This window comes from Falco rusticolus, chromosome 13, assembly GCF_015220075.1.
Source record: "Falco rusticolus isolate bFalRus1 chromosome 13, bFalRus1.pri, whole genome shotgun sequence".
Taxonomy (NCBI): Eukaryota; Metazoa; Chordata; class Aves; order Falconiformes; family Falconidae; genus Falco; species Falco rusticolus.
In genome coordinates, this window is record NC_051199.1 from 15,781,838 (window position 1) to 15,799,762 (window position 17,925).

A 17,925-nucleotide genomic window follows, 5' to 3' on the forward strand; every position below is an offset into this window, starting at 1 on the left:
CTCTTGTGGTTCATACTCTTTATGTTTTGTACCAGAGAGATGTCCATGTATTGGAAAACAAGGCGATACGCCCTGCACCACAAGATGCAGCTACCACTGCCAGGACTCTGAAGAAGATCACAAAAGTCTGTAAGCCAGCAAGTCTCTCCCAGGGTTTTATTTGGGGTCTGTCAGTGACCCGTTGTGTGCCTGCCCTACTGAATCACTGCCATCCCACTCCCCTCTTCAGAGCTCAGTTTCTCTTCGTGCTCCCTGGGAATAATCCATAACAATCCTTTGTAATCTGCGGGAGTCCAGTACGGATGCAGGTTTAAGAGCTGTGAATACGCAGAACCCAGTGGTTAGGCATATTTGTCACGAGAGGTACTCCTATAAAGTCCTCCACTATCCAACATGGGCATGTAAGACCCAAGACTGCAAATCAGAGTCTGAATGCATTGTGTATAAAATAGGCATGAACCTCACCAAATTAAAAAACTCACCACTAAAGAATAGGAGCTTTTCACGCTAAATATGTAAAAAATAAAGAAAGGGAGCCTCTGAATTTTGTTACCATTCACGTATACATTTATTAAGCCAAAGGAGTTTGATCACGTCACGGTATGTTACTAGAGCACATGAGATCCCTTCTTTTTAACTTCACTAACAATGGTTATTTTAATTACTTTTTATTTTTGCCTTTCAAGCTTAAAAAAAGTAACTCCTTCTGCATTCCCCATGAAAGGCTCTTTTTTTTTTTTTTTCCTTTTCTTTTCTTACAGTACAAAACAAATGTTTCTCAGACATGTAAACAACCATCACGGAAATTAAACTGCTCTTGAAGTTAACTTTATTGTTATGGACATTGTTAGATTTGTGTCATTAGATGCATTTCAGCTCAGTGAATCCTTCAATGAAAGTTACTATTGTTATCATCACCTGCACCACAATTCCGCCTAGAGACCCTGGTCAGGGTTAAGGCCCCTCTGTGCAAGATGCCGTACAAATACTTCAGTGTAACTGAGGTCCCTGGTAAAAATAACATTCACTGATGTGACTATAACCCTCTTTGCTTCCCTCTACTCAGCAGTGATCCTCACAAATTATAGGAGCTGGAGTGAAACTCTTCTCCAAACTAAGTCTGGAGTTGATGTGCAATTACTGTGGAAGAGAAATGTTACTACAGGCCAATCCTGACGCCTGCAGTCCTGTGCGTAAAGCTGCTCACACTCATGGGAATGCTCATATGAATAAGAAATTCCTGTGGGAAAGGTCTGCAGGATTGAGTCCCTGGATCATTGAACTCCTTTGCAAGAAAGCATGCAAAAAAAGCAGACTGGTTCCTTTTCTCTAAGGTTTCATCAGCATAGTTCAAAGAGACAAAGGGACAGGGTCAGTTGCTCAGTTTCAGCATCTCGAGCATTTTGAGTTCTGATCCCCAAATCAAAATAGTTTCTGCTCTGGCTTGGGCTACTGTAACCAGGCCTAGAAAAGCCTGTTGGACGCTCTGTCACGAGGAGGCAGCAGTTTGCTGCTACAGCATGGAGGGACTCTTATGGTGTGAAGGCTGCATCCTAGGCAGGAATTGTGAAGACTGTGCTCAGCCATCAGCAGAAATTATTCTGAAAACATTTCAGAGCAATTGTAGTTTAAATAATTATTATAACTGGTATTTGAGGTGAAAAAACCAAAAAGGATTACATGAAATAAATAGCAAAGAATCAACGTTCCTGCACAAACATAACGTATTCCTGCCCATGAAGCACCCCCTGCAGATTACTGCCCTTTAGGTTATGTCAGATGTTTAAATGAACCCTTTAGAGCTAAAATACAGTACTATGAATTGAGGTTAGAAAAATTTAAAAAGGACTAATGGGAAGTGTGTACGATGCTCTCTTTAAAACAAATTTCCCACCTGGGTAGCCTGGGAGTGTGAGGCCTCAATAAACATAGAGCCGATCTGAAATGGCAGCGGGCATGTGCGTCATGATCTGCATGCGCAGCCACCAGTAGTAATCCATGGGGTGGTAGCGGGTGTAGGGGGTCGTGGAGGTGAGCGCATGGGTGACACTTTCGATGACCGGCGAGGTATCTGTCGAGCCGCTGTTGCAGTACGTCTCCATCTTGCTGACCTGCTCATCAAAGTACTTCCTGCCATAGTCTTTGCGCACTATCTCAGGGAGCTCATCCCACATTTTGTCAGCTATGGCTTTGATTCGCTCGGGGCTGTACAAGTTGGTGGCAGCTATGAAGTTGCCAGGCTCCACGATGCTGACCATCACGCCCTGGGGCTGCATTTCATACCGCAGGCAGTCAGAGAAGGCTTCCACGCCAAACTTGGTGATGCAGTACGGTGACCGGGCAGGACTGCCCATCCGACCCATCATGCTGCTGATGTTCACCACACGACCTAGGCACAGGCCAGGCAAAGCACAGCTCAGCGGTGGCACCTCATCCAGAGCAGATACCTGACACGCACCACCCAACAGATTCCTGAACATGCAGCCGCCCGCCCACTGCACATCTGGAAGGGCTGCCTGGCAGATCTGCCCGCGGCTCACCTGAGCACCGCTGTCCTATGCAACGGCCTTCAGGTGGGAGAACAAGCCCATTGCTTGTGCTCCCCGGCTCATAATACCTGAAGGAACAGGCACATGGTGACACACAAAGCTCAGTGCTGCGGGAAACATGGAAGAGGCTGGACAGAGCCTGCATGGTGGGAAACAGGATTGCTCGGCAGCAATCAGGGCTGAGCCCAGACAAGAAGAAGCAGCAGCAAAGAAAGCCTCTAGCACCAAGGCTGAGCTTCTTTATTTGCAAGTCAAAGGCAGAAAATCCAGGAGCCCAATGGTGGCTTTTAGTGTCTGCCTCTTGAAAGGGAACAGATTGCTCCTGTACCACTAAGGGGCAGAGCAGTCTAAGTGCACTGCACGCTTTTCTGTGTGACAGCTGGATTATAGCTCCAGGGACAGAGCTGGGGTCTTTCTGCTCTCCAGAAGCCATACATATTGGCTGGGGAGAATGCTGGTAAGAGAGTGGGGATGCTGCAGCCTAATCACAGGTTGCAGCTCTCTGCACTTTCTATCAGTGCTCACTGCCAAGTTGCACTAGAAAGAGCAACTCTGGCCACAGAAGTGGCTACCCTTACATGGTGGAAGAAATGCTCTCTGGGCCACACACAGCACAGAACAACATTGTTATCTCTGTGGATGCCTCAACAGTAAAAACCACTCTCATTTAGTCAGGTAGTTGGCCCCAGTACAGGAAAGCTTTTGCTCCTTTATGCCAAGACCTGTGCAAGCTCGAGGTCTGCATTCCTTTGCTGTACAAACCCCACCTCCTGTAAGTTACAAACTCCCGAAGTAACACAACACACGGCTGACAACTTCCCTGGAAGAAATATGTCATAGTGCATGCTGCTGCCCACCCTGCCAGCACTGCCACAGCTGGTTTTTGTATAGAGGGAAAGATTGCTCCTGGCACTGGAATTTGTGGTGAGCTGCAGCTTCTGAACAGGTAAAAGAAGGCATGACAGATTAGATCTTCAGTGGGATGCTGCAGGAGAAGGCAGTACAGATGGGAAAGAGAAATAATAACCGGTTTTCAGGACTGCTGCCTTGCTGTGTAACCCAGAGCAGTTAGGAAATCTGTCATTTGTGTGTATGCTGTGGGTCACATCCCGTCTGCAAAGGTATGAAGGTGGCCAATGGTGAGGAGAGAAGCACAACAGACCTTTTGGCCTCTAACAGAACAAGACACAGGGACCTGCTCCAGGGAGTGCCAGTCAAGAGGAGATCACTCACCCTTTGACCTCCGGATGAGCGGGAGAAAAGCCTTGGTGGTTCGCACGGTCCCCCACAGGTTCACTTCAGCTACCTCCATGTAGGTGTCCATGCTGGTGAACTCTACTTCCCCAAATGTGGAGATCCCAGCATTGTTAACCAGCCCCCAGAGCCCTAGAAAACAAAATCAAGCAGAAAGCTTTCCCTCTGTGAGACTAATGAGAGCAGCTTGGAAAAGACCTTGCTAATACATTACTGAACCACACAACCTTTTCATTACAACTTGTAATGATGGAAGCCAGACAGAAGAGAGTCCAGAGTGAACTTCAGTCTCCTGAGCAAATATAACCGCCGTCAGGGTCTGCCTGTACTGCCCAACACTGCAACCACAAAATACCATGAATAAGGCTTCCCAGGATGTTCTGAGCCAGCAGAGAACTTCAGCCTTGTCTAAGCTGTTCTCCTTCCCATTTTCTTTTTGTCCGTTGTAATATTTTAAAAGAAGCGACATATAATCCCTAAATGCAAATAATAAGAATAGGAGAGGCACTGTAAGAAACAAAAGAGTAATTCTTTCAAAGTACAGTCCCTTGTGTCGCCACAAGAACTAGAATGTCTGCAATGCTGACAATCGGGATGTGGGCACGGGTAGACATGGCTGGGCATTCATGCCACGGCCTCTCCCTTTTATTCTGCTGCCACCAAGATGGCAACAAGCAAAGCTACCAACTCATTTGGAAATGAAAAAGATAAAAAAGGAATTTGGAATTAAATTAATTCACTTTATATAATATTCTAATTGCACAGGAAACAGACTAAAAAACATCTGGGATGGCTTCGCTCTGCTGTTTAGAAAAATTCACTCTTAATCTGTTGACTGACTTGTCCAGATCTGCATTCTCAGAAGCAGCCCAGAAAAGGCAACTTCATCCTGGCCTATGCTTGAGAATACAGGGCTAGAAAACTCAATTTATATAGAAGATCCTTACATAAAAATTATATATAAAGAAAAAGAAATAGGTTTATGCAAAATCCAAAATAAAACATTACTGATTGTTCTGCTTTTAAATAACCTTCATGTGCTGAAGTGTGGATGTTCTGAAGGGGAAAAATGTAGCTCACCAAAGGGTGGAAAAGTTTCAAGAGTGCACGAGCAACTGGGATTTTCACAGTACTGGAGCAGAATCTGCTGTCATCACCTCAGCAGCATGAGGTAGGCAGGCCAAGAAAGTCAGTTACAGCAACCCCCTGAACTCTGAAAGTTGTATGGTAATATCTGCAATGGCATTAACGACACGGCTGGCTTCGTGGGAAATCCTCTGGAAAACCTCTCCATTCCTTTGCCTTTTGAAAGCTTGGGGGAGACATTGCCATTGCTAATCCCCGATCCTCAGGGCAGGTTTTACAACATAAAGAGAGTCACTACCAACTTCAGGTCACAGGAATAAAGTGCTAATCCCAGGGCCTTGAACCACCCTGATTTCTGCTCATGTCCCTATAGCAGCTAGCAGAGAAAAAAGCAGTTTTCTTTGTAGATGCCATCTTAAGTGGGAAGCTGCCTTCTGATACTGCACAACATTTAACAGGCCATTTGCTCTGCACTGCTGCTTCTCAAAGCTTTGTGGCCTTCAATCACATGCTCAGCTTTTGAAATATGCCCTGAAAAGGCTCTCAGAGCCCAGCTGAGGGAGCTTCTGCCACCGAAGTCCTTAGAAACTTCTGCATGCACCTACCTTTCTCTGGGTCCTCCAGGCTGTTATTCACGTGCTCCACTGCTCGGTCCACTTCTTTGCTGTCACAGACATTAAGCTGGACAGTTCTCATTCGATCACTGTTCATGTTGTCCAGATCCTTGGAACCACCACCTCCCGTGTCCTGGAGGGAAGGAAAGCACTGGTTTGAATCCAGCCAAAGAACTTGTTTAGAATGTCAAATGCATAGCAACCATCAAATCAAGCAAAACAGAGTGCACAGGGCAGTCACAGAATAATCAGGACAGTCCTGCAGTTCTAAGAGGAAGAGGAACAGACAGGGCTGCTCCTGCAGAACACCATTCCTTGAGCATCTCCATCTGACTACGAGACCTGCCGCCGACTCAGCTGGTACAAACTGCTTCAGCCACCAAGAAAGCAGCCAAAGCTGGATCTGCCCCAGCGAGGCAACCCCTGCCCAGTACAAGCTCCTGAGATGAAGCTATGCCCCGCTGCCACAGTGGTGGGAATGTGCTGCCATCCTCACTTTGGCTTGCGTATGTGGCACAGCAAATAGCTTGGTGGAGGTACGGTATAGAACAGCCGGTGAGTGGCTGCACATGTATGTTGCACGTGTTTCTCAGTCACACTGCCAGCTCTGGGAGTGACGGTCCTAGAGGAGGGACTACTGCTCTCTCCCTTCAGCTTATCAATACACACAGCTCCCACTGCATTGAAACCTACCTTCTGCCTCCAAGGGACTCCTACAGAGTCCCATCATCAAGTGCCTGTCCACCTTGCCTGCTATCAATTCTGCCCAGCTTCTTTTCCAGCATCTTGCTCTCTTCTCTGCCTCGCCCCATGAGATTCTTCTCTCTCCCATTTTCTATCTCTTCTCCTTTTTTTCCACCTCAGAACAAGATTCCCCCAGTATATACACACCCACTCACATCCCATCCGGTTAACTGCAGCAAACCCCTGAGATACCTTTCACATGGGCCAGATGCTGTGAACAAGGCTGCCATGCCCAGAGCTAGTCCCATCACAGCCAGGGAGCCTGGCTATGGTGCTTCCGTGACACAGACATGGGACATTACCGTGAGTTTGGGATCACCCCTGAAGTGCTGCCATGGTTGTAAGCTACTGGACTGTGCTCGCCACTCCAGGGTACTTTTGTAGAGGACGGTGAGGTCTAGCTCTGAAAAATCACCTTTGGGGAACATTCTCTACTGTAAGAAACTTCCTCTGTCCCCTCAACATCATCCCTCACTGGAAGTCTTTTACCCCCCGTTAACAGGCTAGACACGGACCGTGTCCCACGGGATCATCTGACGGCTGCTCAGCTCTTCTCTCCCCACCACTCAACCCTCCAGGTAGCTCCACTTACTGTGTCAGCATCAGCTGGCAAAAACTGGAGTGCTCTTCACTCCTGGCAGATGAGGCTTTTTTGAACACACACACTTTTTTTCCTCTGACCTGGAACAGGCCAGTTCTTCACAGCAGGGCTGTTTCCTGACTGTTGAATGACATTAGATTGTCCTAAACACCTCAAGCCACAGGTGCTCCCCGTCAGAGACTGCCAGCAGTCAGTTGTCAACAAGATGATGTTCATCTCTGCAGTCTGAACCGAGGCTGCTCATTTGCCCCCCTGAGCAAGAATTCCCTTCAGACACCATGCTTTAGAGACCGCATGAGGGTACCCATACGTCCCCATCTTTGTGCCACTTGTCTTCCAAAAAACCCTCCTCCTGGCTCTTCTCATTCCTGGGCTTATCCACTGCACTTACAGACAGCTCACTAACTTAAGTACCTGATGCCTGCTCTGTCTTCTTTTCCACCCTTCCTTATTCCACCACAGACTGCTAATACCAGTTAGTGCCTGTCCTAAAGAGAAGGCATCTACTGCACTCTCTTCACACGGAAGCATGCTGCATACAAAATGGAGCAGTTAAAAGTCCCATGCATAGCTTAGTGGTGTTTGGTTTTATGGCGATTGAAAATAAAAGTTGTGTGCTAAGTTTCCCGCTCACTCAAAAGCGCTGTGGTGCCACAGGCAGTGTGCATGGCAAAGCACTGAATGCCAACAGGGAATCAGCAAATGCAAGCATGCAAGTCCCTTGAAAACAGCAGGTATAGCTAATGGGAAGAGGAAGAACAATAAAGCCAAGGAGCTTCCTTCCCTGACCCCAGGTCTGCAAGGTGCTAAAAAAAAAATCTCTGGGCCGCAGCAACACACCAGCCTCAGAGGCCCCATAAGCTCTACTGGGACCATCACAGCATCCACTTCTTCCTCCCTTACACGGTTGGCTCAGCAAGTCAACATCCCTCCTGGCCTCCCAGCCACGTGCAGCTAGCTGAGAGCTTGGACAGGGACCCTTGGGGCTGGGATCCTGGCCAAGTGTTGGACTCGAGGCATTCACCCGGACCTGCAGGGTCATTCCCTTGGCTCTTCAGAAAAGGCAGATGGGTGTACTTAAGTCAGGCACCTTAGGATTGTGTCATGCTCTCCTGGCACAGGACGCTGCCTGTCCCACAACCCCCAGGCCCATACGCAGCAATGGAAGGACCTTCTCAAGCTACACCCCAGGGTCCACTATCCCCACGGCAAGAGGATAAGAGGACCCAACTACTGCATACTGAAAAAGCACACCACTGCCTCATTTTCCGCTTTCCATGGTTGTCCTCTGGGGCTCATGTGCTTCAGCTTATATCTTTATCAGTGTGCCCCTGAAGTGCTACGTAACACCCTGTGGCTCTGAGCGCTCTTGTTAAGCAATCTGTACAGTATTAGCTTTGCATTGATGCCAAGCAGTCAGCCAAATTTGAGTCCAAAAACTGAAAGAAAATGCATTTCACTTAATTACGTATTTTTGGCTATTTAAATATCCAAAATAATTTTCACCAGTTAGACAGATTTGTTTTGTTCTCTACTACAAAAAAATCAAAATACAATTCATACAATTGAGGCCTACGGTAACTGACCTGCATGCTGGCTTGCTCAGATAACCTCTGCCTTCTCATCCCCCTGCCAACCACAACAGGCCTAAGCACACAAAGCAAAGCAAACAGGGGTTCCACGACACTCCTGACAGCCGTGACAAGCATCACATATGTCTGCTGGTAACGGATACTGATGGAAAAATACCTTCTTCATCTCGTGTCAGCTGGCTCCTCCAGCTATTAACCAGAGAGATAAAAATAAGACAGCTGCAGCGTGATCGTTCACCGGATCCAGTCTACTGCTGTCTTTTGGCAATGAAGCATCAACACAACTCTCACATGAATATATTTGCCAGTGAAAATGTTAGGATGAAACTGTGAAACAGCACACTGTTAGCACAGAACCATCCTTGGGCTCTCCTCAGCTGTGACTCTAAGCACCTCTCAGGTTTCCTTCAGTAAAAATACAATCAGGCGCTCAGGATCTGGCCACTCTAGGAAACTTTTCCTGATGAGGAGTCAGCACTGCACACACTTTTAATCTGCATTAAGGATGTAATGTTCCTAAGAACAGTGTATATCCTGAGGTCACAATGGCTCCCCAAGCTGGAGTATCCTTCCGATGTGCAGGTGTGCTGTGAAAAACAGTCGCATGAAAATAACACCCAAGTTTCATAGTCATTTCGTCTCTGTCAGGGCTAGGTCAAACATACCCAAGCTAAAGATGATACTTCTTATTTCTGCCTCCACTTCTACCTAGCATCTAAAAACACACCAGGCTTTTTCTGCCCCTAAAATCAGTACAGCAATAAGTACACTCTGAGCAGAATTCCGATTATGGTTTTGCTAGTGAAACCTGTGGCACAATGAAAAACCAGCTCAGTCTTCTGGACTTGTTTTAGTTCTACAAAGCAGTTCTACATAAAGTATATGGCCTGAAGACACATCAGCCAACCTGTTAACTAAGGAGCTTTGGCATTTTATGGTGGTTTTGTGATGACAACAGCTGTTACCAGTCTTGCCAGTGTCACACAGATTTGGGAACATGGGATGTGAGTTCAGCTAAAGAACCAGTATTTAATTACACAGTTATATAGCAAAGCTTTCTGCTGATTTTTTGGCAAGAAAATAAATATTGATGAAAGCCTAAAAGTCTTGGCATGTTGCTGCATGTCAGTTTATGCTAAAATTGTCAGAGGCCAAGATTTTGCACTAAGATGCATTCAGTAGAATGAGTACTGAAGACACCAAAATGGAAGGGAGGTTTCAGTGACAGTTAAAGACATGTTTACTGAAAATCAGGTCTTTCTGGCAGCTCAGAGAGAGGAAGTGAAACCCAGAAGTAACTTTGCAGCTCTGAAATTTTTTGTTCCTGTCAACACAGAGACAGGCTATTATTCTAAACAGTGGTTTTTAAGTCTGCAGCATTCTTATATTCTCTAATGTTGATCTTCAGTTACAAAAGCTGAGTAGAAACATCTGCCAAAAAAGTACTCATCTACCCTCTCTTGACACCTTCTGAAAAGCAGCAGTTTGTGTCTTGTTCTGCTGTGAAGCCTGTAGAGGGAGCCCAGGTTAACAAAAAAACCCTTGATCCAAAGCTGAAACCACAACGGACAGAGTTAGCGAAACACAAACTTCTCTCTTGAAAAAAAAAGCAGCAGAAAGAAACTAGTAATTTAAGCAAAACTTCATCATAATGGAAAAATTGATAGCAGAACGAGTATTGATAACATTAAAAAACACCTGGCAAATTCTCTTTAAATAATATATCTATTCAAGATGCATTTATGCATCTTGATGAGTGAGCTAAAAGATAAGGATCAAAATAACTGACCCATCCCAGGATATCCCAAGAAGTTTCTGTTGTTTCTGTTGGGAAATGGCCACGCAGTTAAGAAAACGCAATGCTTCATAAAGAGAGAGAAGCTAAAGCCCTCTCCTATTCTCCGTGGCCAGGCATCTCTGATTGCTGTACAGAACGCCCCTGGAGAGTGCACCAAGACTGCATCACTAAGCTATTTGTGGCCTGATTCTGCTCGTATTCACACTAGGGGAGCTCTTACCACCTTCACAGCAGTTTCAGAAGACCCTCAATACACACTGAGGCATGGCTATACTCATAAATATAGAAAAATACACTCCTACCACATGCTATAAATATCACTGGTAGCTTGCTGTATGTCACAATTAATCAAAATAAACCTTGCATAAATATGTACAGTCTAAGAGCAGGGCCAGAGGTCCAGACTCAACCTGATCCCAAAACTTGCTTATGAATAAGCACATAAAATTAGATTTGGGTTCCAGTCCATCAGATATGGAACAAACCTCAACATTATGATGCAGATAAGAACCTGCCTAGATACCATTTAGTGCCGGTTCTGGTCTAGACCAGGTTATGTTCTATAAAATTCAAGAACCCGTGTCTTTCCCTTTGGGCTACCAACCGCCTTCCCACTCCTCGGCAGAAAGGTGTGCAAAGTAAAGAAGGAAGACTGGATTTGCTACATGTCTGCACACGTGCCACAGGTGAAGAACAGAGTTTTTGTTTTCCCTACCTTTTGCAGGCAGCCAGCATAAACAACGAAGCCTTTGGCATGCAGGTGCTTGGCCAAGGCAAATCCAAACCCTGAGTCACAACCTGTTATAAGCACAGCTCTGCTGCCAATCTGCAAAACAAAACAGAACAAAATGCACTGAAATAGAGTATTTGAAATCAGTGATTTGCAGTGCACAGAACAAAACCATGTCCTTGGCCGGGAGCAGCCCGTTCCAGGGACGTTCTGTACACTCGTTGCCAGCTACTGCCACCCAGTGCCTCCTGAAGACAAGAAATGAAGGTTTCATACAGACTTCACTCCAGTGAGGCAGGAGCACTGTCCTCCCAGCACAAAGAGAAGTTCAGCACCTCAGGCAACAAGCTCCCAAGGAAAAGTGACCAATCAAACCACCATTATCCAGCAGTTCACAAAAATCCTAAAATCTGAAAATACATCAGAGAGTTCCCAAGACATTTTTTCCTTTCAGTAGGAACTGTTCCTACGTAAAGGAATGAAGGCAGTGGGTTGATTAGCATTGATAACATGCAGCTGTGGCCTCGCCTCAGAGGCAGTGGGTTGATTGACATGGATGATATGCAGCTGTAGCTCGTTCTGCTAAGTAGTTAAATAGCCCCAAGGGGGGGGGGGGGGGGGGGGTGGGCAGCGAGGCAAAGAGGAAGAGCAGGGTGGTCTGGTCTCTGGAGGAAGGTGGTCCAGCACAGACCGTAGCATCTGACCAACGGTAAAGCCTTATTGCAGCCTACTGGTGTTTGTGTTGCAACACTCCTACACGTTCAAAGCAGGCAGGAAAACATGATGAAGATCGTCTGATTGAAGAAAGGATATGGGACAACCTCACTGACTGCTTGCTCATCTTTCTCTCTAGCACATAAACCCTCCAGTAACGAGTTTTAAAAGCTAAGCAGAATTAAGTGGGCTTAATATTTGAAATTAAGACCAGTTGGTCATCAGTCTTTGTTTTTTGGTTGTCTTATTTTTCCAACTTACAACTTAAATAGAAGTATACCTACTTCCTTCTTCAGACCCCTTCTTCTAACCCAAACGCAGGCAGCAGTTAAGTGACATGTTTAAAAACTGCCTGGTGTATCAAACAGTCCGGCAGCAACAAGTACAGATGCAGCAGGGTGCTGCTGTGGGTGGGATTAGGTAATTACTTACAATTCATTCCAACTTATCTGACAAACTAGAAATTTGGTTTTTCTCCAGCATACACAGGGACTGATCAGGGTCACACTGGAAGCCCAGCAGGAATGCAAGGGCCATATCTAAATTACTCTGAGACGCTGTCCTAGGGTTACAGAGCTAGATATACATGCTCTAGTACTGTCACGGTGCTGAGTACTGTGCCACAAGACAGACAAGAGGGCAAAACATCCATCTTCCCTTTGCCTGGCACCTTTCCTGGCCAGCTAGCACCTTCAAGCAGAGGGCTGTTAAAGAGGACTACTCTCCAGATCAAGAGATGAGGACTTATGGTTTATTTACATCTCTTTACACAACCATACTCCACACAAGAGTGCTTTATTAAGATTTTGTCATGCAAATTCCCTCCACTCTAAGGTGGAAGATTTCATCTGCTGTGTGAGTTCCAAAAATAGAAAAAACCCAGTAGTCTGATTGTTTATTTCCATCCTTAGCAGCATGTACTGTGCTACGTCAATGGAAGCTCTATGCTAGGAAAGAATGTGGAGTATGTTCAAGAGGTCCAGCTCAGAGTCTTTCTGGCAAACTGGAAAGACAAATTTGGTCACCAGGCTTCATGGATTTTAAAACCCCAGCTTAGCAGAACTAGTTCCTGGAAGTCACAATCACACTCACCTGATCAACTTCACTTGCATAAGAGCGGCTGTCATATGGGGACAAGAGAGGGAAGCAAAATCTTTGCACTGGCCTGTTAAAAAAAAAAAAAAAAAAAAAAAAACAACCAGAAAAATCAGGCATGGAATAACTTATCCATATCCTGGTGCTGCAGCACACACATGAAAATTACACATCACTTAATGTAGTGTTGCCTATGTACATGATGTAGATTGTCAATTGAGATGACAGAATCCAGTCTACAGTTCTCCTAAGTCTGAGCCTATGTGTTTCCTACAGTATGAAACATTTGTTTCTCTGAAGACCTTAGTGCTATTGCCAGCTGCAGAAGCTGTCTGGATATTACCAAGAATTCTAAAATAGCTCCTGGTCTGGCACAGAGCTCCCGCCACCCACAAGTGGTGGTATACACTTGTACAGGCAGTATGGTGTTTCTATTTCCAACAGCAACAACACTCACTTAAGAGTCGCACATAGCTGGGGTATGGGAAGTTATTCTTTTGTCTGATGAAAGTATTCTGCTGTGGCATTGTCTCTGATATCCAGCCTCAGGTTGAATTTGCTTGGGTCTGTCTCAGTGCTTTTACACACAGCTCCACCTTTCCATCATCTTGGGTGACGCTTCTTACTCTGCAGTGTCTATCCACTAGATACTCATAGATTTTATATCCCCCCTTTGCAACTGTTTGAGACACTGTGTCTTTGAGCAATACCTGCCATGCACATCTGAAGCTCCTTGGCATAGTATGTCTGACTCCCAGGAAGGTAAACCTTGTGGTTTATGTAAACACTGATGTAAGTGCTTACAAAGACAGACCACAGCAAAGCAACAATGCCTTCCAGGGAGCGAGATTCTATTTAGAAAAGCTATGCTACCAGTAGCATCATGCTGTCTTAGGTCTTGTCATCATTCACAAAGACTGGGCCTAGACAACACACCAGTGCGACCTCAGGACCCTAGCCTCTGGCCTCGACAGCCACCTCTCTGGACTATATCAGCTTTTTCATTTTTGCTTTGGGCATTTTTTTTGCATTGCCCTCCCAGAGCCTTCTGGCCTTCCCCTACCCTTTGCCTCCTCTAACAACATCTATCCTTCAGCACAGCTAATCTTCCAGGCTGCTCTTCTAAGTAAATTTGCATAATCATTCACAATTATCTCCTGCTCAGACATCCCAGGCACTCCCAGGGTGACCTGTGCTACACTGAACAGCAATCTGCAGACACTCCGGCCTCTGAGTCTTGGGAAAACAAGGCTAAAAAAAGGGTCTGCTAGGGCAGAGGCTTTCAACCAGATGGGAAAGGAGCAGATTTATATTCAGCTAACAGTATCCACTCACCTTCCTGCAACAGTTTAGCTCTTTTTCTAACTTTGAGTGTCACAAGCCCAATCTGCTCCTGAAATAGCTGCTAATTTAACTGCTGCAAAAGTCAGTCCGCAGGAAAAGTCTGTGTTAACACCACTGACCTGCAACCCTGGCTTGGAACTTTTACCTCAACAATAAGCTTCTTAGTGTGCCGCACAGTGCCCAGAAATGTTCATAACATTTTTTAGCTGCAAGAACTTGGGTTTTATTTTTCAGTGTCATATCTGGTCATGTTATTTCACTGCAGAACAGATTTGCTGCACTCCATTCACAATAACCTCTACAGAATAAGTACTTGACATTCTACCTACCTTGACCTGAAGGCAAGGGCATAAAATAGATGCTGGCTGCTGATCAGCAGGAATGCCATCAGAGGAAACAGCTACGAAGCGTATGCGATGTTAGCCCCTGCCCAGTACACTAATGTACCACAAGCCACTTTTGTCATTCTGCATGACTGAATTCTAGAGACCGCAACTGAGACTTTTTAAATGCACAAATGGTCCTTGAACTGAATCTGTGCTTATAACCATGCATTTGGTTTTGTTCAGTTACACCAAAAAAGGCAGTCCTCAGCTTGAAGAACCAAGTATATAAATGCTACTTCAATGCATTCAGATACTGGTATAGTGACAACACTGTCTTTCAGATGAACAGTTGGATTTCCATTCAAGGTTTAGCAGCTTGTGGGTGCTTCAAAAAATACAACACATTCTTGCGCCGAGTACAAGATGCACAAAGCACAAACACACAAAACAAAAGAAGAAAAAAAAGAATATGTTGAATTTTTTTTTCTTAAGTTAATAAATAAATCATTTGTATACTTAAGGCCACAGCAGATTCCTGCCAGTGCAGCTCTGGTGTTCTCCTGGTTTTGGCAGGGATGGAGTTAATTTTCTTCCTAGTAGCTGGTACAGTGCTGTGGTTTTGGATTTACTGTGAGAATATGTTAATAGCAACAGCTAAAACATCAGTGCATTAAGTAGGGCTTACTTGAAGTCAAGGACTTTTCAGTTTCCCATGCTCTGCCAACAAGGAAGGTGCACAAGAAGCCAGGAGGGAGCACAGCCAGGACAGCTGACCTGAACTAGCCAGAGGGATATTCCATACCATAGAATGTCATGCTCAGCATATAAACCAGGGGGAGTTGGCTGGGAGGGGCTGATCGCTGCTCAGGGACTGGCTGGGCATCAGTCGGTGGTAAGCAAATGTATTGTGCATCACTTGGCTTTCTTGGGTTTTATTTCTCTCTTTGTTGTCTCCCTTTTCATTATGATTATGTTTTATTATTATTATTATTTCCATTATTAAACTGTTCTCATCTCAACCCACGGGGTTAACCTTTTTTCCTTTTTTCCAGCCCTCCTCCTCATCCCATCGGCAGGGCAGGGCAGGAACCAGGTGAGACAGAGGTACTTAGTGTGCATGGTACTTAGTTGCTGGTGTGTGTGGAGTAAACAGGAGATAAAAGGTCTACAGCTGTTTGCATAAGAAATCTTTAACAGCTTGGTTATCTTCAGTCTCTACAACTGCCTGTCATGGGAGCCATCCTTGATGGTGATGGACACCACTATCAACAGCAGTAGAACAACACTGGAGGTGGCAGTTCTCACTTAGCGGGCTCTAAGCCACTTTTAAACAGCTGTTCACGCACCACTGTTCGGGAACCCTGCTCTAAAGCAAAGCCAGTGAAAGCCCTCAACTGGTTCCAAGTTTGGGCTAGTAGGGTTCTCATCATATATCAATATAAAAGGTATTTTTTCAGAGCTAGGAATTTGAATTAGACAGGAAATTTTCTGTTCATGTTCAGCAAAAAAACCTAGCTTCATTACTCAGCCCACCTCCATTTCTCACTAAAACCCTCCCTCTCAACTTTCTCATTTCATGTGATTCATTGCCTCTTTAATGAAGTGATAGAAACATATGACAGTTTCTTGTACTGCAACGAAGTCTACTTGCTGATATTCAGGAATAAATCCTTGCTTGACACTGAATTAATGCTTTACTCAACCCCCTTTTGACTGGAGATAATTGTCCAAGTGTAAAAAAAAAAAAAAAAGTTGCCAACCCCTCCTTGCGCAGAGAGTCCATCTCCTCTGTGCTCAGCTCAATGACTGAGCACTGGCACAGACTGCCCAGGCAGGTTGTGGAGTCGCCATCCCTGGAGCTATTCAAAAGCTGTCTGGACAGAGTCCTGGGCAACCAGCTCTAGGAGGCTCTGCTTGAGCAGGGATGTTAGACCAGACGACCTCCAGAGGTCCCTTCCTACCTCAGCCATCTTGAGATTCTGTAAATAAACTGTCCCACTGAAATCAAATGAGCCCTCAGTGTAAGACCTCACTCCTTCTCCACCAAGTTACTTACCTGAAGCCATTCCGTGGGCCCTTGAAATTCAGGGCTTTCACAGAGAAGTTCAGGAGAGGCCGGGACAGCTTGGTAGCCAACATGCTTTCAATTAACACGCTCTACCAACAGCAAGACTGTTCTCCTTTAACTCTGCAATACAACATAGCACCTCTGTTTTAGTTGCTCAATTATTTCGTAAGTCATGCTGACTTGATGTATTTCAACAAGAAAATAAATTCCAAAGGAACTCATCTTTCCCCCTTGCAGTCCCTCACACTGGAGATAAAGAGCTCAACCTTCAACCATCCCAAAATGCTTTTAAATAAGGAAAAAGATTATAAGTAAACTGACAAGCTGGGAGGCATTTAAAGGAAATTTAAATCTCTCCTTCTTTAATGCATCTTTACCTATATTCTCTGCAACAGCTAAAAATTAAGGTACTTAGATGAAATACATTACTTGAAGTTCTGTTTTACTTTAAAATTATTTCACATAGTTCACTTGAAGTCATGGGTGATGTTATGCTACACGTTTCCAAAACAATCCCTGGGCTTTACAGCTCCTACAGGCCACGTGATTAAAAACATATTTATTTGTAATTAAGTGGCTGCCGACACCGGACTACGCACAGGGAATCACCATTAAACTCACTACGGGGTGAAAAAAGCTGAAGAACGAGAGTTAAGCTGAGAAAGTTAGCTTCGGTCGTATTTATCTTGGATAAAGGCAATCCAGCACACAAAAAACTAATGAGGCTTCAATTGCAGCCTTCTTAATAGCAGCGTAAAGCCGGTGTCTGTCCGCCAGGCTGTGTGCGCCAGGCCCGGGCGCGGCGGCGCCTGCGGGCGGGGAACAGGCCCCGGCTGAAACCGCCGGGATCACCGCACGGAGGGCGGCGGGGAGGCCCGAGCTGGCGGCCCGGGCTCCGCAGCGCTGGCCGCCGCCGGTACGCGCCAGGAATCCGGGGGGTTTCACCGACTCGGCGCGCCCGGCCGCTGCCCACGCCACGTTTTGCGGGTCACACCGCGGGGGGCGGCCCGGCCCTGCCCCAGGCGGGGGCGCGGCTGCCGCGGGCTCACGGCGCTCGGCGCGGTGAGCGGGGCGGGATGCAGGGGGAAGATGCCGGCGCCCCCCGCCGCGGCCAACCCTGCCCCATCGCGTGTCCCCCTCCCGGGCGGGCAAGGTCACCCGGCGGCCCGGCAGCCACAGCCCAGCCTGCCGCTGCCGCCGCGACCCTCCCCATCCGGCCGCCCCCCTCCCGCGGAGGCCCCGGGGCGGCGGAAGGGAGCCGCCCGCGCGTTACCTGGAGCCGCCGGGCCCGCCTGGCGCTGCCGCCGTTTGAATGAGGCTGGGCCGGTGCCCCGGCAGCCGGGGTGCGGCGGGGGGCGGGCCGGGGGCTGGGCCGGGGCGGGCGCGGGCGGCGGCGGCGATAGGCTGCGG

At 46.5% G+C, this 17,925-nt stretch overlaps 1 protein-coding gene across 1 annotated transcript; it reads right to left on the reverse strand.

The window, feature by feature from the left end:
• Positions 1-544: 544 nt before the first annotated feature.
• Positions 545-17,893, reverse strand: BDH1 (3-hydroxybutyrate dehydrogenase 1). The gene is made up of 7 exons (XM_037406933.1): positions 17,789-17,893; positions 16,504-16,635; positions 12,775-12,847; positions 10,954-11,064; positions 5,495-5,636; positions 3,783-3,935; positions 545-2,389 (listed from the first exon to the last, which is right to left on the reverse strand). Exons 2-7 carry the CDS (start codon positions 16,584-16,586, stop codon positions 1,920-1,922), a joined length of 1,032 nt encoding a protein of 343 aa, XP_037262830.1. The 5' UTR covers positions 16,587-16,635; positions 17,789-17,893; the 3' UTR covers positions 545-1,919.
• Between the last annotated feature and the right edge of the window lie 32 nt (positions 17,894-17,925).

Bases quoted from the DNA above. Each gene is read 5' to 3' on its own strand.
- BDH1 (XM_037406933.1), bottom strand. From the start codon at position 16,586: ATGTTGGCTACCAAGCTGTCCCGGCCTCTCCTGAACTTCTCTGTGAAA. The intron at 3,936-5,494 runs GTAGGTGCATGC...TTTGTTTTCTAG, and splicing joins CCTGGAGGACCCAGAGAAAG to GGCTCTGGGGGCTGGTTAAC. The intron at 2,390-3,782 runs GTGAGTGATCTC...GCCTGTGCCTAG, and splicing joins GCTCATCCGGAGGTCAAAGG to GTCGTGTGGTGAACATCAGC.